General features: G+C 56.6%; 3 protein-coding genes across 7 annotated transcripts in view; 2 read left to right on the top strand and 1 right to left on the bottom strand.

Moving 5' to 3' along the window:
• Positions 1 to 2,714, top strand: part of OS9 (OS9 endoplasmic reticulum lectin) — a 62,345-nt gene extending 59,631 nt beyond the window's left edge. Inside the window, exons 16-19 of one of the 2 annotated variants that reach the window (XM_509170.7) lie at positions 135 to 324; positions 1,241 to 1,405; positions 1,548 to 1,660; positions 1,941 to 2,714. In XM_509170.7, the coding sequence (XP_509170.2) occupies positions 135 to 324; positions 1,241 to 1,405; positions 1,548 to 1,660; positions 1,941 to 2,066 (594 nt within the window). In that variant the 3' untranslated portion in view covers positions 2,067 to 2,714. The remainder of the gene's footprint in view (positions 1 to 134; positions 325 to 1,240; positions 1,406 to 1,547; positions 1,661 to 1,940) is intronic. The other variant, XM_009425036.3, reaches the window with a different exon arrangement.
• Positions 2,715 to 6,386: 3,672 nt separating this feature from the next.
• On the bottom strand, positions 6,387 to 23,410 carry AGAP2 (ArfGAP with GTPase domain, ankyrin repeat and PH domain 2). 4 transcript variants are annotated; one of them, XM_054664192.2, is made up of 19 exons: positions 23,072 to 23,377; positions 16,531 to 16,589; positions 15,754 to 15,841; positions 15,482 to 15,567; positions 15,189 to 15,336; positions 14,014 to 14,148; positions 13,575 to 13,684; positions 12,980 to 13,138; positions 12,727 to 12,813; positions 12,537 to 12,641; positions 11,963 to 12,125; positions 11,667 to 11,786; positions 10,811 to 10,939; positions 9,503 to 9,562; positions 9,122 to 9,270; positions 8,866 to 8,956; positions 8,545 to 8,767; positions 8,159 to 8,414; positions 6,387 to 7,979 (listed from the first exon to the last, which is right to left on the bottom strand). In XM_054664192.2, exons 1-19 carry the CDS (start codon positions 23,229 to 23,231, stop codon positions 7,737 to 7,739), a joined length of 2,571 nt encoding a protein of 856 aa, XP_054520167.1. In that variant the 5' UTR covers positions 23,232 to 23,377; the 3' UTR covers positions 6,387 to 7,736. The 4 variants fall into 4 exon arrangements, with proteins under 4 accessions (XP_054520167.1, XP_016778634.1, XP_054520168.1 ...); XM_016923145.3 differs by lacking the exon at positions 23,072 to 23,377 and adding an exon at positions 18,241 to 20,111; XM_054664193.2 differs by lacking the exon at positions 9,503 to 9,562 and having other exon boundaries at positions 23,072 to 23,410.
• Positions 19,281 to 23,854, top strand: part of TSPAN31 (tetraspanin 31) — a 10,962-nt gene continuing 6,388 nt past the window's right edge. Inside the window, exon 1 of the mRNA XM_009425033.5 lies at positions 19,281 to 19,363. The gene's annotated coding sequence lies outside the window, so the exon portion shown is untranslated. The remainder of the gene's footprint in view (positions 19,364 to 23,854) is intronic.

Below are 23,854 nucleotides of genomic sequence, written 5' to 3'. Positions count from 1 at the left end.
GGCACCACTGTACTCCAGCCTGGGTGATAAGCAAAACTCCATTTCAAAATATCAGACTCTCCTACAGAGCCCAGCCCACTGGCTGCCTCCACACCCCAGACCCTTGACTCACTCTCTTCTCTTGGGTATTCCAGACAGAGAAAGAGCTGGACCCAGATGGGCTGAAGAAGGAGTCAGAGCGGGATCGGGCAATGCTGGCTCTCACATCCACTCTCAACAAACTCATCAAAAGACTGGAGGAAAAACAGAGTCCAGAGCTGGTGAAAAAGCACAAGAAAAAGAGGGTTGTCCCCAAAAAGCCTCCCCCATCACCCCAACCTACAGGTGAGAGCAGTCAGACAAGAAAGAGTAGCCCAGTCTGTTGTTTTCATCCCTCAGCTGGTCCTGTTCCCAGAGGGGACCCTGTTCCTTCCCTTCTGAGGGTGCTCATTCTCTCCCCACTTTCTGGAACACTGTCCTCACTTGCACCTGCTTCCCAACACCGTCATCCCTTTGCGTGCTTACCTCCTATTCATCCCTCTGGGAAGCAGCTTTTAGAGCATATCTGCTGGTTTTCTGGTTTGCTCCTGTACACCCAGTGCCTAGCACTCTGCCTGGCACACAATGGATGATCAGTAGCTAGTAATTGAATGCTTGCGAGTCTATATGCTGAAAACCACTTTAGGACTTTGCACCAAGAGAGGCCCCAGCTGTCAGGGCATGAATAGGAGAGCCCAGCTGCACATGAGCCAATAGCCTGGATAGACTTTAAATTATTTCTTCTTCTTGTATCCCCTTGTGTCCATTTCATAGTGTCCTATGGGTGTGGACATCAGATATTCTAAATGGAATGTTCCAGTTTCAAACCTTCCATTCCCACTCTCTCTATAAACATTGAAATGTCTTTAAAGTCCCAACATATGGAGGAGGAGACCACACTTTTCCAACCTGCTTCTTCAAACAGAACTTTGTTGGTGCAGGTGGCCTGATTTTGGCTTTAGAAAACATTTGTTTTCCTATAGGTGATGGGCAGAATTATTGGGTAGGGCGGGAAGATGGAAGGCTGCAATTGGTGGAGGGAGCTCTACAGGCTGAACTGGGAGGGGCGGGGCACACATTTTTTTGAGCCCTGGCTCATATACATGTTGAGATGGAAGAGCTGCCAAAGCCAACTGATGTTTTAGGGGGAGATGACCCCCACACCCCTAACCCTGGAGTCACACCTCTGCTTTGTGTTTCCCTGTGTGTCTCCCCCTCTAAGAGGAGGATCCTGAGCACAGAGTCCGGGTCCGGGTCACCAAGCTCCGTCTCGGAGGCCCTAATCAGGATCTGACTGTCCTCGAGATGAAACGGGAAAACCCACAGCTGAAACAAATCGAGGGGCTGGTGAAGGAGCTGCTGGAGAGGGAGGGACTCACAGCTGCAGGTGGGCCCTGGAGGGCGGCTGGACCCAGTGCTGTCGGAAGGGCAAGCTGCCGGAAGTGGAGGGGCTGGGATCAGTGGGGCAGGGGGCCTGCCCTGAGGCTCCCAGCCATCCTCTCCTCTCACTGCATACTGCTCCTTTCCAGGGAAAATTGAGATCAAAATTGTCCGCCCATGGGCTGAAGGGACTGAAGAGGGTGCACGTTGGCTGACTGATGAGGACACGAGAAACCTCAAGGAGATCTTCTTCAATATCTTGGTAAGAGGCTTCTACCCCCGAGTCCTGGCCCCCAGCCCTCCTGTCCCCAGCCCACCTGGAGTGGAGGTGCGGGCTTGCCCCAGCCACGCCATTGCTGAGCTTCCATTTCCTGATCTGTAAGACAAGGCTGGGGTTCCAGTGGCTCAGAGTGCTGCCATGCAGGAAGAGCCCCTCAGGACATGGGTGTCCTCATTCCCTGCCTTCCCCCAGCTGCCTGGCCCAGGACTTCCCTGGGCTCAACGGCCAGTAGCTCCAGCCCACCTCTACCCTCTCTCACCAGGTGCCGGGAGCTGAAGAGGCCCAGAAGGAACGCCAGCGGCAGAAAGAGCTGGAGAGCAATTACCGCCGGGTGTGGGGCTCTCCAGGTGGGGAGGGCACAGGGGACCTGGACGAATTTGACTTCTGAGACCAACACTACACTTGACCCTTCACGGAATCCAGACTCTTCCTGGACTGGCTTGCCTCCTCCCCACCTCCCCACCCTGGAACCCCTGAGGGCCAAACAGCAGAGTGGAGCTGAGCTGTGGACCTCTCGGGCAACTCTGTGGGTGTGGGGGCCCTGGGTGAATGCTGCTGCCCCTGCTGGCAGCCACCTTGAGACCTCACCGGGCCTGTGATATTTGCTCTCCTGAACTCTCACTCAATCCTCTTCCTCTCCTCTGTGGCTTTTCCTGTTATTGTCCCCTAATGATAGGATATTCCCTGCTGCCTACCTGGAGATTCAGTAGGATCTTTTGAGTGGAGGTGGGTAGAGAGAGCAAGGAGGGCAGGACACTTAGCAGGCACTGAGCAAGCAGGCCCCCACCTGCCCTTAGTGATGTTTGGAGTCGCTTTACCCTCTTCTATTGAATTGCCTTGGGATTTCCTTCTCCCTTTCCCTGCCCACCCTGTCCCCTACAATTTGTGCTTCTGAGTTGAGGAGCCTTCACCTCTGTTGCTGAGGAAATGGTAGAATGCTGCCCATCACCTCCAGCACAATCCCAGTGAAAAAGGTGTGAAGCACCCACCATGTTCTTGAACAATCAGGTTTCTAAATAAACAACTGGACCATCAATCCATCAACCTTTTTTGTGGGGTGGGGGTTCCAGCAGGGAGGAGGCTCAGTGTTCTTTTCAGATCATGCTCTGATCCTGTTCTTTGCTCCCCATTCCCCAGGTACTATAAACGGGGGCTGGGGTATGCAGGAAGAGACCAGGGTAGCTAAACAAAGCCTGGCCTGGCAAGGATTGAAAGAAACACTTGCAATGCTGTCATCTTCCTTTTCTCATCTGTCTGTTTCTGTTCCTTCCCTTCTTTTGCACCAAGTCTTTCCCTATTGTTTCCCCCTTTATACCCTGAAAGCCAAAATGCACACCATGGAGTTCCCCCCGGCGGGGATCTTCCTTCTGCTGTGGTCTCTCCCATATCATGCTCCAGATTCCATTTGTCATCCACACCCCTACCCACCTGTCCTTTCAACATTTTCCAAAAAGACCTCCACCTTTGGGCATGCGCAGAGAGAGGGCTGCTGCCCACACATGCCAGTTTCTTAGTATGCCCAAGGGTACATGGGCCTGGTGTCTCCCTTTCTTCTTCACTACCAAGTGCAGGCATGGGTCCCCCCACATGCCTCCTCCCAGTGCAGAGGACTCTGATTTTGTTTGTTTTGTTTCGAGACAAGAGTCTCACTCTGTTGCCCAGGCTGGAGTACAGTGGCCTGATCTCAGCTCACTGCAACTTCTGCCTCCCAGGTTCAAGCAATTCTGCCTCAGCCTCCCAGTGACGGGAATTACAGGCACACACCACCATGCTCTGCTAATTTTGAGTGCAGAGGACTCAGGTAGAGTCCTCTGCTCTGGTCTCTGAGGTGAACGGCCTTTCTGCTGAAGGCTGCCCCCGGGCTCACAGGATAAGAAAAGGGATAGAGGGGCCGGGAGCGGTGGCTCACCCCTGTAATCCCAGTACTTTGGGAGGCTGAGGCGGGCAGATCACTTGAGGCCAGGAGTTTGAGACCAGCCTGGCCAACATGGTGAAACCCCATCTCTACTAAAAATACAAAAAATTAGCCGAGTGTGGTGGTGCACGCCCATAATCCGAGCTACACGGGAGGCTGAGCAGGAGAATCGCTTGAACCCGGGAGGCAGAGGTTGTGGTGAGCTGAGATCATGCCACTGCACTCCAACCTGGGCGACAGAGTGAGACTGTCTCAAAAAAAAAAAAGAAAAAAAAAGGATAGAGGGCCCAGAACTCCCATGTGTCTATAAATGGAGAGTGAAGGATTCAACTGTTGAAGGAAGCTCTTGCTGAACGTGGACTAGTGCTTACTGTGCATGCTATGCTTACGTTGTTTTGTTTTGAAGTGTAAATAGGTAGACTCAGAAAACCCTGCTTCCTCTGGTCCATCTGCACCCCCTGAGGGAGGGATGCTCCAGCTGGACAAGAGCTTAGACACTGCCTTGAGGGCAGCAGTAGTCAGAATGCTGCTCCCAGACCGCACCCCTCATCTCCCACCAGCGGACCCTTGAACAAGTCACTTAACTTTCTAAATGCTGTTTCCTCATTGGTAAATTGTGGACAACAGTACTGGCTTTTTAAGATGGTTGCGAGGATTGAATGAGATAGAGTGTATGTCGTGCTTTTAGCACAGAACCTGGCCCCAAGTAAGCGCTCACTAGCTTTCTATTATAAGCCAACTCCTGAGTTCTGAAAAGACTGGGTTACTTGGAGGCAAGAGTCTCAGAAGGAGTCCCCAAAGCTGATCAGAAGCTCAGAATGGGAAGGGGCTGGGGCAGGAGGGCTGTGCTTTGATTTGCTGGGGATGGAGTCTCACCATCACCAGAAAGCAGAGTTCTGGAAATCTCACTCTGTTAATCATTTTGTACTTTCAATCGAAATTCCTTTTTCCTTTCCTTTGGCTTTTGGCGGCAGCACTCCCATGGTGAAGGTCGGTCTGCCCCAGCTGTGCTAAGACAAACAAAAGGAGGGGAGCAGGGTGTGGCAGATGGCAGCCAGCAGGGCTGCAGGGAGGGCTGGCGGATGGCAATAGGGCATCCTGCATGGCAGGGCATCCTGCATGGCAGGGCATCCTGCATGGCAGGGCATCCAAGCAAGGCAGCCCAGGGCGAGCTGTGAAGGGGGCATGAGCACAAAGGGGCAGCAGCTCTCCTTCACCCACCCAGGGAGTCCCCTTCTGGGCTCCTATTTTGTCATAACCTGGAGGGCTTGATATTTTGTCATTCCATCCACTACCGCCCTTTACATCTCCCCCACAAGACCAAAGACACTTCCCATTAAGACAAGAGGCAAGTGGATTACTTGGTGTTGGGATTTGTTGTGAGGTTTGCTGACACCTTGACCATTTTTCACTGGCTGGAAATGAAAGGAACTTCCCACTTGCTCTTTGAAGGCAATTTCATTCTCTCCAGGGTCCTTATTTCCTTCCCATATTCTCTCACACTCCCAAACTTCTGAAGAAGGGAGCAAACTTTGGCCACGAGGAAGGAGTGGAGCTGAAATAAGAGAGTCCAGGGTCTTGGAGGTGAAGGGGGAACGGCCAGGTCCTCTAGTCCAATCTTCTTTGCTACCTCCCCCCTCTTCTCGCTTTGCCCAGACCACACACCTGCCTCTGTACTTGTCACTGCACCTGCACTGTTGAATCCACCTTTCCTGGGTCACGCCGCTGTGCTGGGTGGTCACAGCCTAGGACCCTGTAGAGCCGCAGCCTCCATATGAACTGGATTCAGGTCTGGTGCTGTGTCCTCAGTTCAGTGGCACACTTGCAGCTGAACCTCTTGGGGCTGGTGGGCACCAAGGGTCAGAAGCAATTCTACCCAAAGATGCTGGTGCTACCAACTAACTCCTCAAGGTAGATAACAACATATGGCTGTGCCCAACCTGCACTGGCTGCTGACCCAACCCTACCCTGTCCAGCCCCTCTACCTGAGTAAACACTTTCAGCTGCCCTCGAGAAATGGTAGGATTGGCTATGTGCTGAGCCTAGTGGCACTGCAGCTCATGGAGGCAGCACCGGCTTCAGGCCGCTGTGGCCTTGGTGGTCCCTTTGATGGCACGGAGGTGGATAAATGCCTGCATCAGCTGACACTGAGTTTGTGGACACCAGGGACCTCTGCAGCTAGCTGGGAAATCTTTCCCAGGAGGTCTCCCACCCCTTCCCTCTGGAACACCCCCTGACGAGGCCAGGGGAGGAACCCCTACTCTATGTTCTACTCTGGTACCTAGTGCTCACGGTGAGCAGGCTGGCTCGGGGCAGCCCTCCTCAGAGCTGGAGCGCCTTTCAGGTGCCCTCTGAACAGATACTGTTCAGAATACAGATAAACAGATGCCACCAAGGTCCCCTAGCTGTGCAGTGGAGGGGCAGGTTTCAAAATCAGATCTGTCTCCAAAGTTCCTGCTCTTAAACAAAGCTGTCCCATCTTCCCACCCCTCTCCATGGGCCTGTCCTCTCCTCTAAGTACCATATCCCAACTCTCCCAGGACTGGTGTCATCTTAAGAGTCAGTGCCTTCTCTGTTCCCAGGGTCCCCACTGACTCCAACCTGCCCACGTCCTCCACTACATGAACCCAGAACTGTTGTACATGATGGAACCACCTCCATGCCCATGGGTACTGTCCTGCCACCAGCCCCAGTGGGAGGCACCTCTGCCTGTCCCTGTCCAACCCCAGTACCCCACCTTGACCAAGGCCATGCCCTGACCTGCCTCCAAGAACAGACCAGCAGCTCACCCCCTAGACAAAATCACTTCCTCTTTAATTGCTGTTGAAGAAGATTCACACCACTGCCTCCAAGGAGATGGGGGGGCATTTCCCCCTTGCCCCCACCTCTCTCCCCTCCCCAATTACCTGGTCCTTTGCAAACTATTTTAGCCAGAAAAAAAAAAAAAGACCGGAAACCACTGACACAGACAGCCCAAGGGCTGGGTTGGCTGAGGGAGGCAGGGCTGGGCCAGGTAAGTCCGCCCTATCACCCACCTTGTGGGGAAGGGGCAGGGGGCCTGGAAACCCTCCCAGCCACCTCGAATCCTCTCAGCCCTGGCTGGGAGAGGTCACAGGGGTGAGGAATGGCTCTGGAGCTGCTCCAGTGGGAGGGAGGGGCTGGACAGAAAGAATAATGGGGGAGGGGTCCCACTGTAGGGGTGCCCCCTACCCCAGATCACCACGGGCGCTGCACAGTCACAGGTACGCAGTCACGGTCACAGACACAACCCGAGAGCACCCCCACCCCACCCCACCCCCTGCCCACCCTGGGCTTCCCCTACCCCAAAACGCCCTCCCCACGCCCCTGCCCGCCCCCATCCCCATGTTGGGGAACAAAGCAATAAATTACAAGGCCCCCGCAGCCCTCTTAGCCCGCTCCTGCTCCATCCCTTCTCCCTCCCAAGATAGTAGTGGGAGGGACCCAGGCTCTTGGTTCCCCCCGGACTCTTTAGCTTCCACCCATGGGTAGGTGTAGGGGACGTCCTGGTTTCCACTACTCACGGTCCCTTTCACGGAAAGGGTTGGGAACCCCCCACCCCCACGAGCAGCAGGGGTCCTGCCCCTCGCTGCCCTTGCCCCCTTCACTGGGCAGTGAGATGAGCATGGAAGGGGTAGGGTTTCCGTATTGGCCCCAAGTCCCGGGGCTAGCCCTCCCACGTACTAAACCCTCCCTCTGGCGTGGCGTCGCCCCAGGAGCCAGCCTGGGTATGGGCTCCCGCCCTGGGATTGTTGAGCTCGGGCAGGACCGGGTCTTCTTTCCGCCCCTAGGGGGCACAAGCGGGCATGTCCAAGCGCCTAGGAGCCCGTACCGCTGGGGACGTCCCCTTCCGCGAACCCCGAGCGGGTAGACCCAGAGCAATCCGAGTGTGGAAACAATGGAGAGGGGGCGTGTTGAGCTGGGGTCTCCATGCCTCGTTGGGGAGAGGGAGGTGAGTTTGTGTCTTCTGGAAGGCGTGGGGGCTGTGCCCTCGTGGGGGTAGGAAGTGCTCCCGTGGGGCGGGGTGCGGATCGGAGAGGTGAGTGGGTGCGTCTGTCCAGCGGTCCGCCCGGTGTGGTCGTGCCCGGCCCGCGTGGGGATGGGGGTGTCTCTCCCGCTGGGCAACTATACCAGCGCAACCGGGGCGTCGGCGCGGCCCACGCTAGCGGCGCTGCTCCGGCGGCGGGGGCTGGGCGTGGCGGTGATGCTGGGCGTGGTGGCCGCGCTGGGCGTGGTGGCCGCGCTGCCGCCCTCACCCGGGCAGCCGTGCTGGAGAAGGATGTCGGCGCACAGCTGGCTTCCAGCCTGGCGGGCGTAGAACAGCGCCGTGCGGCCCTGGGCGTCACGGGCCGCCACGTCCGCGCCGTACTAGAGGGCGGAAACGGCCGCGTGACCGCGCGTCCCCAGGGCGCCCACACCCGGCGCCGCCTCCCCCACATGGCCAAGCCTACTTCCGGGGTCCCTCTGGGAATTTCGGGCTTTCCCGCGCCAGGCGTTTTCCGAGATGAAGCCTCAAAGACCCCCTTTCCTCCCCCCAGCTCACGTACCCACAGCAGCAGTTGCGTGATGACGACGTGGGCGAGCTCGGCCGCCAGGTGGAGTGGGGAGCGCAGCTGTGGGTCCTCTACGCTGGTGTCGAGCGGCCCGTGTCGCGCATGGGCCAAAAGCAGGAGAACGGTAGCCACGTCCTGGGCCTGCACGGCGGCCCACAGCTGGCGGCCCAGCGGCTCCTCCGTGGTGCTCAGCGGCGCCAGGAACAGCAGCTGCTCGTACTTGGCCCGAATCCACGACTCGCGCTCCTCCCTGCAAGACCAGGGATCAACGGAAAAGGCTCTAGGGACCCCCAGCCAGGACTTCTGCCCCTACCCACGGGACCGTCTCAGGTTCGCACACCCTCAGCAACCCTCCCCCCGCTCTGTTCCCTCACGCTTACCGCGAAGAGTCCCGCGTGGGCTTGGCACGGCCTCGCGTGTCGCTTTCCCACACGCGGTTGGCCGTGTCGTTGCCAATAGCCGTCAGCACCAGGGTCAGCTCCCGTGGCCAGTCGTCCAAGTCCAGCGAGCGAACGCGGGACAGGTGTGTGCCCAGGTTGCGGTGGATGCCAGAACACTCGATGCAGATGAGGGCGCCCAGGTTCAAGCTGGCCCACGTGGGGTCTGCGGAAGGAGCGTAGAGGTCGGCTCCCAGCCGGGCAGCACAGGCACCCCGGCATTCACCACACTCCCTAGCCCCTCCGCTGCCTCCTGGCACTCACTGGGGGCCCCGCAGTCCACGCAGATTGAATTCCCCTTGGCGTTCCGGATCGCCTGGATGGCCACGGCCTCGCTTTGGCTGTCTGTGCGCAGCTGCAGAGAGGGTTTGGGTTGGCACTGACTCTGCCTCCAAGCCCCACCTCCTTCTCAGACACCTCTGCTCTCCTCTCACACGACTTCGGCCGTGTCGTTGCCAATGGCCGTCAGCACCAGGGTCAGTTCCTGCGGCCAGTCCTCCACTCCACCTCAAACTCTTACCTTGACCTTGCTGCTCTCACAGCATTGCAGACTGGCTAGGATCTGACTCTCGATGGCCTGGACCCAGGCATCCCGCTCCTCAAAACTGGCTGCCTCAAAGTGCCACGTCTGACCCGTGCTGGACACGATCAGGAACTCAAAGTTTTCCTCTGAGTGGGGGATGGGATGGGGTCATTAAGGGACAGAGTTCAAGCAGGGGCTGCCTTTCCCAAGACCGTCCTCCCTGATGTCCATCCCGAACCCCTGGGAGTGGGGCAGTGGGGGTAGGGAAAGCAGAGGGTGGGGGGCAGCAGGAAGCCCGAGCACATGCAGGGGAAGGCGGGGGCACCCCCACCCTTCTGCACCCCAGCTGAGCGCCCCTCCCGGCTCCCCACTTGTTACCTGCTTTATAAATATTTCTTAAACTACCAAAGGATTTTAGTTTCCACATTTTGCGCTTGGCTGGTTTCCCGAAGCGAAGGAGATAGAGATAGAATGGAGAGCAGAACAGAGAAAGAGAGACCAAGAAAGAAGGAGAAAAAGACAGGTAGATGGAGAGATGGAGAGAGATAGTGACAGAGTGCCAGAGACAAAGCAGGACAGACAGATGGGGAGAGAAAGCAGAACTAAAGTCAGTGGCCCCGGAGCAGAGTGGAACAGAAGCCAAGAGCCATGAGAGTAGGCAGATCCGGAACCTGGGTCTGAGCACCCGGCAGACAGCAGGGGCAGCAGGGATGGGTTATCAAGACCAGCAAGGAGCTGGACCTCTGGGAGAAGAAGGGAGGGTCAGGATCTGAGTGAACACGGGGGAAGGGGACAGAAGCTGGGGCGCAGGGCTGAGATGAGAGGGCCCTGGGGCTGGTGGTGGTGGGGGTGCGGGGAGTCACTGAGGGACAAGAATGGGGATCACTATGGTCAAGGGCTGTTGGGGAGCACTTGGCAATAGAAAGTTATCGGGAGAAGGCCGGGCATGGTGACTCATGCCTGTAATCCCCACCGCCTGTAATCCCAGCACTTTGGGAGGCTGAGGCGGGCAGATCACGAGGTCAGGAGATCAAGACCATCCTGGCTAACACAGTGAAACCCCGTCTCTACTAAAAAATACAAAAAATTAGCCGGGCGTGGTGGCAAGTGCCTGTAGTCCCAGCTACTTGGAAGGCTGAGGCAGGAGAATGGCATGAACCCGGGAGGCAGAGCTTGCAGTGAGCCGAGATCGCACCACTGTACTCCAGCCTGGGTGACAGAGTGAGACTCCATCTCAAAAAAAAAAGAAAAAAGAAAGAAAGAAAGTTATTGGGAGAAGGGGCTGGGTGGTCACAGAATCCAGGATCTGGGGAATCAGTGGGAGATGCAGAGATAAGGGGCTGAATCACTGGGGATCAGGGGGGCTGCCGGGTGCAGGGGCTGGGGTGGTAAGTGGAGTTGAGGGAAGGAAGAGGAACTAGAACGTCATTAGGAGAGGGAGCAGGAGCTATAGACATGGACATCGTTGAGAACAGGGGCTGGGGAAAGGAATTAGCTGGGGAACAAGGAAAGAAGGACAGGGGCTGGGGGATGTCCATCCACTCTTTCACTAAGTTGTGTGCAGTGGTAATGGTAGTCAAGCACTCAGCTCAGGCACTTTTCCTCCTGCTGCAGGAGTTAGGCCAGGGAGCTGATGTTGGGGATGAGGGTTCTGGGTGGGAGTGGAAGTGCCTGCCAGAGCCTCACCTTCAGCCTGCCCAGCCGAGCCTTCAGTCTTGGATGGTGTTGTCAATTTTTTCCTCCTCTGCTTCTTCACCATGGGAGAAGGAGGGGGTTCCCGACTCAGGGGGCTCAGGTCTCCAGATGGGGTACAGTCTTAGGGAGGAAGACACAGCTGCCTCAGTAGCCCCCTCCACAGATTTCCTGATTTCTTGATAGCCTGTCTCATTCCCTGAACTAGCTTTGGCATTTTAGGGCTCCCCTCCTCAACTGTCCCTCTCCAGGAGTTCCCCCTTGATCATTCCTGGGGATGCAGGGAGATGAGAGGTTTAGAGTCAGTCCTGCACTCAGATCCTGGTTCTGCCACTTACTGGCCTTAAGACCTTGAGCAAGGCACTTAATCTTCTGAGCCTCAGTTTCTTTATCTCTGAAATAGGGGTAATAATCTTGACCTGACAAAACTGTTGTGAGGATCATTTGTTTACAATGTTATTTGCATACTATATATATATTTTTTTTTTCAAACATGTCAAACATGGCTGACTATGTACTAGACAATATTCTCAGTTTGTTTAAACCTCAAAGCAACCCTCTGAGGTAGAAACTATTATCTCCATGTTACAGATGAGGAAACTGAGGCATGGAGAGGTCAAGTAACTTGCCCATGTGGCAAGCCAGGATTCAAGCTCAGGCAGTTGATGTTAGAGTCCACTTGTCTTAACCATTATGATAGACATGGTATGATTGAACTTATTCATGTGTGGGGCTCCATGTGTTCACTCATGCATTTATTCCAGCCTCCAAGCCTTCACCCCATATTCATTTCCCACACTCATCCTATTTGGGTGTGGAAGACAGCAGATGGAAGGTCATCCCCACTGACCCGTGCTGAGGGCTCGGGCCAAATTCCGGTCTGGCTTCAGCAGCTGTTTGGATGTCTGATCTGGTGGTGGCTGCAGGGAACTGGGGCTGGGGCTAGGGCTTGGCATGGGAGTAGTGGCTTCTGTCGGAAGAAGATGAAACCTCAGTGAGCCTCTTTCTTCTGGCCCCATTCCTTATGTGGTCCCTCTTTATCACCCAGCTTCCTACTTGCCCAGTGCCAGCCCCCTCTTCCCTCTTACCCCTCTTTTTCCCCAGCCCTGGCCCCTCTTCTGCTCCTATGTCATAAACCTTACTCACCCAGGCCTTCACCCATCTGGACAGTGCTCATGTCCTTGACGAGCCCGTTAATGCTGGCTGAGGGGCCAAAGGCAGAGATGGCCCTCGGGGGCCGCTTGCCCGGGACTTTGACTGTTGTTCGCAGCAAGTCCATCTCCTTGCCGTGGGTACTGTGGATGTAATCCTGGAGGGGTACAGGGCCGAGAGTGTAGGGAAGGTTGGGGTCCTTGGTATGCTGGGAAGCAGTCAATATGGTACAGAATAGAGAGGGACTGGGGAGGGGTCTTGGGGGCCAAATGGGTTGTGATGAACATCTAGGGGATGGGCCCATCAGACTTGGCCCAGCATTGTCTCCTCCAGAAAGCGTTCCCTTCCTGGGTGCTCTCCCACTAGACTGCAAGTTCCTGGGGCAATGTATTTACCTTTACATTCCTGGCATGGGCACATGGTGGGCTCTTAACACATGCCTGCTAAACTTAAGAGAAGAGGACTAGCACTTCCTAGAAATGAGGTTAGTGCTTTGTCAGAGGCATAGACAGGTAGAACTTGAGGGAAATCCAAAGCTGGCCAATGTGGCCCAGTCTCTACCACTCACGTTAATACTGGGGTGGTAGAGTAGAAAGCCATTACTGGACAGGGTTACATATTTCTTCTTCCATTCTTTGTTCAAGGAATTGCCACTTCGTTTCAGTAGGAAGCTCTGGAGAAAGGGGAAAGACACATGTGGGAAAAAAGCCAACTAAGACCAGCTGCCCCTAGCCTGTCCCAGCCCCTGGATCACTCACCTGTTTGATGGGGATAGCTCGCCCACTCCCTGTTGTCTCTCCCCGACTATCCAAGCTTCGTTTCTCGGAGTCACTACCCCGACGATTCTGGAATGGTTATTGGAATCAGTTTGAGGATGGATAGAGGGATACAGTGATGTGACGATAGGGAAGATAGATGAAGAAGGGCCCAACAGAGGAGTCTAGGAACTAGGGAAGATGGGCAGGTCATGGGGGACATGAGGATGGGGGTCAGCATGTCCATGTCCAATACCGCAAAAAGGCTGGTCCTGCGCTTGGCTGCCCGGTGCAGGGACCCTGGGGTGCTCAATCCAGCCACTGCAGCTGCCTCGGCTCGGAGCTCCCGGTGACCAACATTCGGTGAGGACGGGAGGGAAGAAGAGTAGTCGCTAGTGTGGCCCCCGTTACTAGCCTGGGCACATATGGAAGAGTCAGCAGAGCTGAGATGCCCCCTACTCCACCAAGCTACACTCATATCTCGTTATGGGGAATTTGAGACATTCCTTGATCACCTCACCATTTATTTATGTTGTCATTAATAATTTTTTAAAATCCTCACTAACATTGTGACAATGCTTTAAATGTTGTAAAGGTTGATTCACAAGTATTGTGTCATACAATCTTCCTGATAGCCTTGGGAGGTTAGGTGAGTTGCTTAAGGACACTGCAAAAGATGTCTCAAATCTGGTTGATTCCCAGTCCAATGCACTTTCTGCCAATAGTTTCACTGCCATTTCCATCTGTTTCCCCACTCCCTGAACCTCCTTGGGTACTCTGTACCTGTCCTAGGATCCCCAGCCCCTCTGCATCTTACCGGCCCCTCTGCAGACTCTGAAACCCCAACTCACCTGGCCAGCTACCGGAGTGGATGCAGCTGAGTGGCTTGGGGAGCTGGGCAGGGACTTGCAGGCAGCCAGAAGCTGTTGCTGCTTGCGCAAGGTCACCACCTTCTGGGCCACTGAGGGGAGTTGAGGGAAGGTGTGAGCAGGCCAGGTACCCAAGACCACCCTTCCATGCCCAGCTTTGAGAAATCCCCAGTAGACAACACAGGACCCAACTTCCTTGTCACTGTGGCCTCCATGCCACCTGTGGCCTTGCCAGCTCCTCCAGCCCAGAAAGACCTTGCGACTATTAAGCAAACCTTCTCTGGCCTCCCTGATCTCTCCTCCCTCCCACAAAGGCTAATTTCCTGTCACTCACAGAGAGAGGTCTGGATGCCTGACCACTGAGAATATCCCAGGCCCCTTGCTCTGGCTTCCCACATATGCTGGAGATCACTACACTCACCCTCCTGGAAGACCCGATCCACATTGAGCCCATAGGTTGCACAAGTCTCATAGTAGCTGCAGCGTTTCATGTCCGCGCACAGAGCTCTGGCACGAGCATCTCCCACCACCCGAGGGGAGGAAGCACTGATCCTGTCTGAGGGGACAGGAAAGGGGCAGGATTGAACAAGGAGCCCCACCTTGTTCGATTTTTCACAATTCCCTTATCCTTGCACTGGGCCCTCAGGCTGGGTCCACTGGGGATGGGGTGTGAGAGATCATCTTTTCTGTGACCAGGTGGAATGGGAGTACATAAGCCCTTTCTGAGTACTGGGCCCAGTTCACACACCTAGCTGGGTGAGGTGTGTGTGTGTGTGTGTGTGTGTCCTCAAAGAATACTCCAGAGCTGCTGAGTGGTGCTTCCTGACAAGGTCTACATAGCTGAGACCCAGGCGCGAGCGACAATCACCCTGCCCTGCAAATCCATAGAACCCTGAACTGGTGGGAGGACACCAGCTTGTGAACTAGGAAAAGGTTGGGTGCCCATGGGTCATGGCTGGACTGCCCACTCTGCAGCAAGAAACCAGGATGTAAGCAACAGGTGGAGATAGGCACCAGCAGAACAGGCATCCAGACCAAGTCCCACCAGCTCGACACAGGGGAGTGCTGGAAAAGCATTTCCTGGCCCTGGCAGAGTCTGGGAGCCTCTGAGTCACTTCTTTGAGAACTAAAAGGTTTTCTGCTCTCTTCTTTTCATCATCAATTCCTTTGTGTTTTCACTTTGTTTTTGGATAAGTTCCTTTAAAAGGTGTCAGCCTGACCCAGCTGTCGCAAAAAGGAAGATGGAAAAGGTTTCCTATCCACACTAGGACTTGAGATTTTCTGTGTCCTAGGATGGTGGCACTGGGAAATGGCAGTGTCAGAACACAAGGTAGGTGACATTTCAGGAGAGGCAAGGAGATGGCTACTATAGCTGTCCTTTCCTCCCTGGAGATCCCCTGTTCTCTGCTCAGACCTTGGGAAGTTATTGTTTGGTTTCATGACTCCCTTATTTGGAGACCAGGCTCCCTCCAGAAGGGTACTGTAATCCAAGTGGCCATTTCCACACCTTACCAAGTTCTCACCCATGTTGGGCAATATCCCAGTAGCCTCCTCAGGGCCTCCCTTGAAAGCAGTGCTTTCCTAACCCCTCCTTACCTTGTGTCCCCACCAGTGCCAAGGCCAGGCCTCCTCGTCCCTCCCCGCGAAGGGAACTCAGCTGCCCATGGAGACGGCTCACAGCCTGGAAACTGTTCTCATCCTCCAGGCTGAAGACGAAGATCACAGCATCTGCCCAGCCTGAGAACTTGCGGGGAGTGAGGGAGCAAATGGAAAGTCAGACAGGTCTACTCCTCTGGACCCAATCCAGATGGAGACCTGGGAAACCAGAGCCCTCTCCTTTGGCCAGTGCTGACCCCAGCCAGCCTGTCCCCCACCACCTCCACCCTCACCTTGGCATCAGGTGCCCCAGCTTCCTCTCGGATTAGCACCAGATGTGTCTGTCCATCCACCAACATTTCTTTCTTGTACTGCTCACCTGTCCAGAAGAGTTGGAAGGGGTAACAGGTCAGAGGTGACAGATCACCAAACCTCCCCATGCTCCCAGTGCTTTTGCTATTATGGCCTCATCCTTCCCCCCGGTCTCCACACCTGCCTAATCATTGATCTCACTCCTGGATCCCTGACCCAAATGGTTAGCTTACTATGGCTCTTCAGAACTCACTCTCTGTCTTCTCCAGCACCTGGTATGAGCCAGTCAGGAATCGGTGGATGAGCGATGACTTCCCACTCCTGGCATCGCCCAGCACACCCTGAGGGCAAGGTTGTGGAGCAGAAATTGTGGGATATAAGAGAAGGCAGGATGCATGGGTCTGGACACTCCAGAAAACCCAGAGAGATAAGTCATCCAAGCACGACCCTACAGGGCCTGGATGACAGTCATTCGAGAGAGAGCAGTTGGGAGGATCAGAGCTGCTGAGGGGATCGGAGCAGTTGGGAGGATCAGGGCATGAGTGTGGTAAGAAATGATCCCAAGCTCAAAGTGGAGCACGAGCTGAAGAATGTCAGCAATTCAGTACCAGCTTTTTTGTGTGTTGGGTTGTTTAGAAAACATACTAGATATATTGTGTGTGTGTGTCTCTGTGTGTGTGTGTTTGTAGCATGTCACAGCTCTAGGCACTAGTTGGAAAACTTTACCCAATTCTAGGCAATACAACATGAAGGCCAAAGGGCAGATACCAGAAATGAGAAGCCTGGAGGAGGACCATGAACAAACAGGAAAAAGGGGATGGCTGCATAAAGACTAGATAGGAAAAACTTGTGAGGAGGCTGTAGCAAACCCCATGTTGGTGCTATGAAGGCAGACTCTCAGGAGAACTGGAAAACGATTCCCTATTCCCAAAGAGAGAGAGAGAGAGAAGGAGAGGTGAAGGGAGAGAGCTGAGAGTGCAGTGGGTGGGAGGTCAGCCTTCCCTATAGGCAAGGGGACTGGGTTACCTACCAGGCGCAGTTCAGGAATGGAGCGGCTCAAAGTCCATTCCTGGCTATTGATCACAGCCTCTGTAACGGGAGAAGGGCAGTAAGAGGGGAGGCTCCTGGCTCAGAAGGACCCCCAACACTGAGCCACCCCTCCTCCCTCTGCAGCTTTCCAACCCCCCCCCAACCCTGCCTGCACTGGAGAGGTGTGTGCAACAGACAGGTTTGAGGGTGGTCCCCAGGCCTCCCATCCCAGCCACTCTCCCCCAGCTGTTGCTGCCGCTCAGTGGTTGCTTAGCAACGGAGCTAGCAAGACAAAAATACTTCAGTTGGCATCTCCCTTAAAGCACATCCCCAAACGCGGGTCCCGGCCCCAGACAGGGAGACCAGGGCTCTGACAGTGGCAGGTTCTTCCCTCTGGAAAAAGAATAGAAGAGGAGCTCCTCCCTAACCCACTGGTTCCCAGGGCAGACCCTGGGAGGAGGTGCTGAAACACAGAAGAGAGTGTGTCTTCCCCAACCTCCATTCCACAGGAGAGAAACTGAGGTGAGGGGTTTCCCTCCCCTTCTTCAAGGTCAACGGCACTGTAGCCCTGGACTCCTCCCCACAGCCCAAGGGAAAGAGCTAGGATTTTCCTATGCCTCCATCTCCCACACCCTCCCCACAAACGCCCTCCAAAAGAACTGTGGGGAAGGGCTCCATCGCCTGGCCGAGAGAAGCCACAGGCCCGGGGGAAAGGATGCTCCTTCCGCCAGCCAGGTCCAGCCCCCGCGCCTGACACCGGCCGGACGTTCCCGGGGCGCCGCAGCTGCGGCGGGAACTCTGGGATCCGGAGCCATCTGCTCCCACCCGCTCCGGAGCCAAACCCCGGGGGCCGCCTCCGCTCCCGGACCCGCCTCCTCTCCCGGGAGTGTGAGCCGAACCAAGAGTCTCCTGCCTATCTCCTCCAGTAGGAAAATAGTAATAATAATAGACACCCTGCCCCCGTAAAAAACACTACCTTCCCCGTACCGCCTCCCAAGTCTCCCGGGGTACGGATTGCCTTTGCAGCAGTTCCGCCCCACCTGACTCACTCCAGGGTCAGCCCCGGGTGGGTTTCAATGCGGCTCTGGGGAGGGGGTGGGCAGTGGGGGAAGTGAGGCTTCCTATCCGCCCCCTCTCACTTCACATTTAAGTATTCTGCACGTTCCAGCCCCCGCGGACTCGCGTACCGCCCAATCCGCCTTCACCGCACGAAAAACATCACTAGCCTGCTCTCAGCCCAGGGGACGACTAGTCCCTGGCGAGAAGCTGCCTGCAAGGTCACTGTCATGCCACCTGCCCCAAGTGCTCAGGGGAAACTGAGGCTTCCTCATCCCCTTCACCTTCAACGTCGCTCTAAACACGGCAAAGCCCCGTTTCCATGCTCCCAGAGTTCAGCTGAGGCTGGAAGTGGGGTCCTGGGCTTCTCTGGGAGCAATTTTCTAGTCACTCTGATCAAGGACATTATTTTCCCAGAAAGCTCTGAGGCTGAGTCCCTCTGAAATCAAGTCCTTTCTCCTGTCGCACAATGCAGCTACTCGCTCCGCTTCAGGACTCCTATTCTTTGCCCCAATCCTTGGCAGAGGAGTGAGCTTGGTTCATCCGCCCACCCCAGAGAAAAGCTTCCCTAGTTTCCTGGACCTCGCTCCTCCACCCCAAGCTGAGCATTCCAGGTACCCTTCCCTCCCTGTTCTCAAGCCCTGACTCAACTCACTAGGGGAAGCGCGGAGCTCGGCGCCCAGCAGCTCCCTGGACCCGCTGCCAGAAGACAGGCTGGGGGGTCCGGGAAGGGGCCCGGAGCCAGGAGGCCCTCCTGTGCTCTTGGTGAAGATGCCGCTGATAAACTTGAGCATCTTGCGGTCACGAGTGGATGCTCGGCCCCCCTCCCGGCCCCGTTTCAGCCCCGGAGCTGGAGGCTCCAGAGTGATTGGAGGTGCAGGCCCGGGGGGCTGCGCGGAAGCAGCGGTGACAGCAGTGGCTGGACTCGGAGTTGGTGGGAGGGTTAGCGGAGGAGGAGAGCCGGCAGGCGGTCCCGGATGCAAGTCACTGTTGTCCAAGGTCTTACTCTTGCCTTTCCGAGGGGACAACTTCCCTCGGGCTCCAGCCCCAGCCCCGACCCCACCAGAGGTCGAAGCTGTAGCGCCCCCTCCCCCGGCGGCGGCAGCGGTGGCGGCGGCAGAGACCGAAGCTCCAGTCCCAGCGCTGCTCTTTGACCCCTTGACCCTGGGCTTGCCCTCGCTTTCGGGCCATGACAGGCGGCTACCCGCGCCCTTGCCCCCGCCGGCTTTGGCTCCACTCGTGGTCACGGTCTTGCAAGGCTTGGGAGCCGGCGGAGGAGGCGCCACCTTGAGCCTCCGGCTGCCAGTGCCAGGGTGCGGAGAGGATGAGCCAGGGATGCCGCCGCCCGCCCGGCCTTCGGGCTCCGGGCCGCCCCAGCTCGGGCTGCTGAGTAGGGGGCGCCGGGAGGAGGTGGGGGCGCCCCCAGGCTTGGGGTCGGGGCTCAGTCCCCCGGAGAGCGGGGGTCCCGGAGGGACGGCCCAGAGGGAGAGGCGGCGGCCGGGAGCGGGGGAGACTGGGCGGGCCGGACTGGCCGGAGCCGGGGACAGGGCTGGGGGCTCCGCGCCCCCGGTGCCCGCGCTGCTCGTGCTGATCCACAGCGCATCCTGCCGGTGGAAGAGACGTTCGTGCCGCTTCTTGCCCGGCTCCTCCGCGCCTCGGGGGCTGCCAGGATCCCCAGTCTCGGAGCCTCTGGCACCGGCGGCGCCGGCCGCGGCCGCAGACGGAGAAGGCGGCGGCGGAGGCACCGACTCGAGCTTAACCAGGGTCAGCGAGATGAGGTAGGTCGTTGTCCGGCGCTGAAGCGCGCCCGCGCCCCGGCTCATGGGGCCCGGAGACCCCCGAGCTGGGGAGGGGAGGGGACTCCCCCGGACTGCCTCAGGGGGGCCCGGCCATGGGGCCGCCCTGCTCGCTGCCCCCAGCCCCCGGACCCCGCTGAGCCCCCGGCCCGGCTCCGCTGTCGCCGCCGCCTCCGCCGCCTCCGCTTGCGCCCCCCTCCCATCACATGGGGCGCCCCCTCCCCATGCTCCCCGCCCTGCGCCCCCACCCTCTTGGAGCCCCGGGACCTTGGTGCTGCTCCAGGGAGGCGCGCCGGACCGTCCACCCCGGCCTGGGTGGGGGCGCTGAGATGGGTGGGGGAGGGAGGGGAGGACAGTAGTGGGGGCAAATGGGGGAGAGAGAGGAAAAGGGAGCAGAAAAGGGGAGCGGAGGCTAGGGGAAACGAACCTGTGCGGGGGAGGCAGGGGCGGGGAATTGGGACTCAAGGGACAGGAGCCGCGGATGCGGTCGGAAAGAGGGTCTAGAGGAGGGTGGGAAGCTAGTGGGGCTGGCCGTGCGGGGGATTCGCAGGGGCGCGGGGAGGATGCTGGGGATGGAGATACAGGAGGCGGCGGGGGAGGAAAGAGGGAACGGGAGGTGGGTGGGAACCCACGGGTCTGGGGTCTGGGAGGGGAGGGGCGTGAGATCCGGGCGAAGAGTCCGGGGGCCTCGCCTGGGCTCGGCTTGGTCCGGATGCGCGCTGTGTCCGGGCGCTCCCCTCACATTGAGGAGGAGGCGGCCCCCAGGCCCCCCCACCCTATCTCCCCCCCACCTTTTCTCCACCAGCACCGATGTCTGCGAGGGCGGTGCAAAATCCAGGGCTGGATTTCTCTCCCAAATCCTGGGCTGGATTTCCTGGGACTTGGACTCACCTCCTCCAACAACCTAGCCCCCTCCTCTCGCGCACCAAGGTTAGGAAGCGCGATTGTGAGGTATGGCATTTAGGGATAAGGGTGAAAATCGATCTATTGGGTGGACAGGGGCCGCGGTAAACAGAGCAAACCCAGGGTCACTGCCAATTCTGGGGAAGATGAAGTGGGAAAGTGGGGGCCCTGAAATCCCTTCCCCCAGGATCTCTTGTCTCCCCCAGGTACCTGGAAGGTTCCCGTTCTCATGACCCAGCTCCCTTTCCCACTCACACCACCACATTTAATACTTTGACGAGGCCAAGACTTGAGCTCGACTGTCCCAAAGTGAACTTGGAAAATGTTCCCCAGGGATGGGGACAAACATGGAACTTAGCAGGGTAGGAGAGAAGGGAGAGATCTGAGTGCTGGAGGAGCCCAGGCCACAGGGTAAGTCAAAGGCTCCAGCTCTAGGAGGAGGGAGAAGGATGTGTCTTAGACTGATACCCCCCCATGCCAAAATGCATCCAGTCTCCATAGCAACCGTAGCTCCAAGAGTGCCTCAGAAACAGCGGGCAGAAGCAGAGAGGAATCCGTGTGTATGGTGGGTAGGGGACCAACCGGGGGATGCTGAATTAGTGGAGGCACTGCCCTGACACCTGGTTACCCACAGGTGGAGGATTTCACTCCCCAAGTATAAGGACCCTTCAGTTGAGGCAGTGAGAGCCGACCTCTTCAGGGTTCCCTTTCAGTCTCCTGAGGTTTGCTGAGTGGGATTCTTTCAGAAGATTAAAGAGGAGGCAGGCAGAGTGAATGGAAACCGTCTGCTCCGTGTCCCCCACCCCTCTAGGGGTCTTGGAGTTCAAGGCTCTCTATCCTCCAGCCAGGTGAGAATCCTGAAGTGGTTAGGCCAAAGTGGAAAAGAGGTTGAGACCCCTTGGGGGTGGGGTAAGATGGGCGAAAGAAGGTCTCTCTGCAGCCTTGGAGACCCCTTCCCGGGACTTGGGGAGTCACAGCAGTCCCCTGATTTGGCGTCCCACCCTCCTGACGCAGCTGAGACTATAATAAGTGCTGCCGTGGGCGGCTCTTGGAGGCAGGAGCCCGCAGCGTGCTTGGCCTGGTGGGGGGCTGAGGGTGGGGGGGCTGAGCCAGGATGCCAGGAGCCCTTTGTTCTCCCAGAGGCCTGTATCCAATCCCTCCAATGTTCTGTCCTGGGACTCAGCAGTTTCTCCCTCCCTCCCTACAGAACCAGGATGACACCATCCCCAGGACAGGAGACCCTTCAGTAGTGTTTTTTGATGGAGAGGGTGAAGGAGAATTGTTGGCTCTGGCTTAAACTTCCCTCCTTTGATGGCCTCGGTTTTCCTTTATGTTCAATGGGAACAGAATACTAATTCTTAGAGAAGGAGTAAAACAAATCACTTATGAGGAGTGAAGCCTTCTCAGGGATTTCCACCTCCACCCCTCCTCACCCTCCTCCCTCTCCAGAGCTAAGCACAGCTTTTCTGCCTGGCCTAAACCGCTCTTCTCCTTTATTATTATTATCATTATTATTTTTGAGAGGGGTGGGGCTTAGAGTTTCTCCCTAGGAGGCCCCATGGCCCACTCCCCCTTGGTCTGCCTTTCCAAACACTAAGGCTGTCAGGGGAAGTTTCAGGTGTAGTTCCTGGCAAAGGGTGTGGGACAGGAGGTGAGAGGGGCACTAGCCTCCGAAGAACAATGGGAAGGGGATCATCAGACTGTCCCACTAGGCATCCAAAGCAAGCTGTTCCTTCCCCAAGTTATACTCTGGTGTACCAGCAGAGAGGTCTGGCAGGAGGTGTCCTTGAGGGAAAGAATGATCTCTTGACCACCACCCAGGTAGGCAGGTAACAATGGAGAAGACTGAAATGGCTGGAAGAGATCAGGATATGATGGAGGAAGTGTTTCCACCAGATACCTTTCATGAGCAAAGAAGGCTGCTTTTGTTAGCTCTTTGCTGCATCAGAGGTGAATGGAATGACAGCGAGCTGGAACAACCTCCAGTTCCACCAGTTCCTCAGTGGTAGGGCCTTGTGGATGGAGAGAAGCTGTTCCTGCCAGGGCTCCACCACAGGACTGAAGCCTGGGGTGGGCAGGAGGATGTGGCGGATGGTGTTGCCATGGCAGCATTTCCTCCCTGTGTTGTCATCACTTGCTCTAATGGCACTAAGGAGGTAGAGCGGAAGGTGTGTGGGGGGAAGACAGGAACAGGAGCAAGGGGAGGAGAGGGGACCAAGAAGAGTTCTGGGGACCTATCTGCACTTTGGCTCTGCAGAGCATGGTGTGTGAGAGTTAGTATGCGCTTGGGAGCCTGAGATTCTCTGCATGGTGTACTTCAATGTGCATGCGTGTGTGTGTGTGTATGTGTGTGCATGTGTTTCTCTCTACAGCTGGAGAACAAGAGGTCACTGATCCTTTGTGGGTCCTGGGAATGAACTCATTATCCAGTCCCAGAACCTGCTGCCCCAGACTGCTTCCTGCTCTGGACTCCCCAGGCAGGGAACAAGTCTACCATGAGTCTGTCACAGCCTGTCTTCCCCATGCTCACACATTTCTTCATTGCCAAGAAGGTCAGCTCAACAGGGACCTGTATTTTGATCTCCTGGGAGAAGGATCAGAGCAGGGAAAGAGAAAGAATGATACCTCCCATGTCTTTTTCCATCCTCCCTAAATGTATTCTTTCCCAGAGTCCCATCTTGGGGACTAGGAAGTAGCTGACTGGGAAGTGATATATGATACAGCTAACCCTTCTATGCACCTGCTAGTCCCCGATACACCCAAGTTGAAGGCTGACCTTTCTCTTACCTCGAATGCTGTCCAATGAGGCCTGGATGCTGTCCTGGAGTTCGGGGTCGTCCACCCTCTCTGCCAGCTTCCTGAGGCGGTTTAGAGCCTGCTTGGCCACCTCATGTCGTCTGACTTCTGCTCTCACTGCAGCTACAACGAACTGCCTCTGGGCATGCATGTTGCCCAGACCTGTCTTGCCAGGCTAACAACCACCTCTGGCCCTGAGGCCCATGGCCCTACAGCCCCCAAACCTCAGAAGGCCCCTTCTGCTGTGCCCAGAACTCCCCGCCCCTGCCCGCCCTTCCGTCTGTCGACCTCACTTCCTGACTGGTGAGTTTCAAACCCACAGCCTGGGACAGCACTACCTCCTGCACCTCCCACCCCCTCTAGTGTTGGCCCATCAACCCTGCCAGCCAGTCCCTGCTATGATTTCCCAGCCAGGTGGATGGAGAAATCTTAACAGTGTCCCAGGGCCTCCTGTGGGAGGTGGCTAATTAAGATGGGTGTTGGTTCTGGGAGAATATGGCAAGCTAGGTCCGAGGTGCAATCCTAAACTCTTGATGACCTGCGGATTTCAAACTCTCACAGGAATTCATGCACATTTGGTCTGTTACCCTCACAGCCCTGCATTCTAGTATACACTTGTACCCATTGCCCTCTCTACACATCCCAATGAGCCCTGTATCCTTATGTCTTACAATGTAACCCTTTTTCAGGCAGCTACCCACTGAGGCCACCTCCTGTTTAAAAGGGCCAAGTGAGGCCAGGCGTGGTGGCTCATGCCTGTAATCCCAGCACCTT

This window comes from Pan troglodytes, chromosome 10 (assembly GCF_028858775.2).
Source record: "Pan troglodytes isolate AG18354 chromosome 10, NHGRI_mPanTro3-v2.0_pri, whole genome shotgun sequence".
Classification (NCBI taxonomy): domain Eukaryota; kingdom Metazoa; phylum Chordata; class Mammalia; order Primates; family Hominidae; genus Pan; species Pan troglodytes.
Note: the sequence above shows the minus strand (reverse complement) of the source record. Positions and strands in the feature narration are given on the sequence as shown.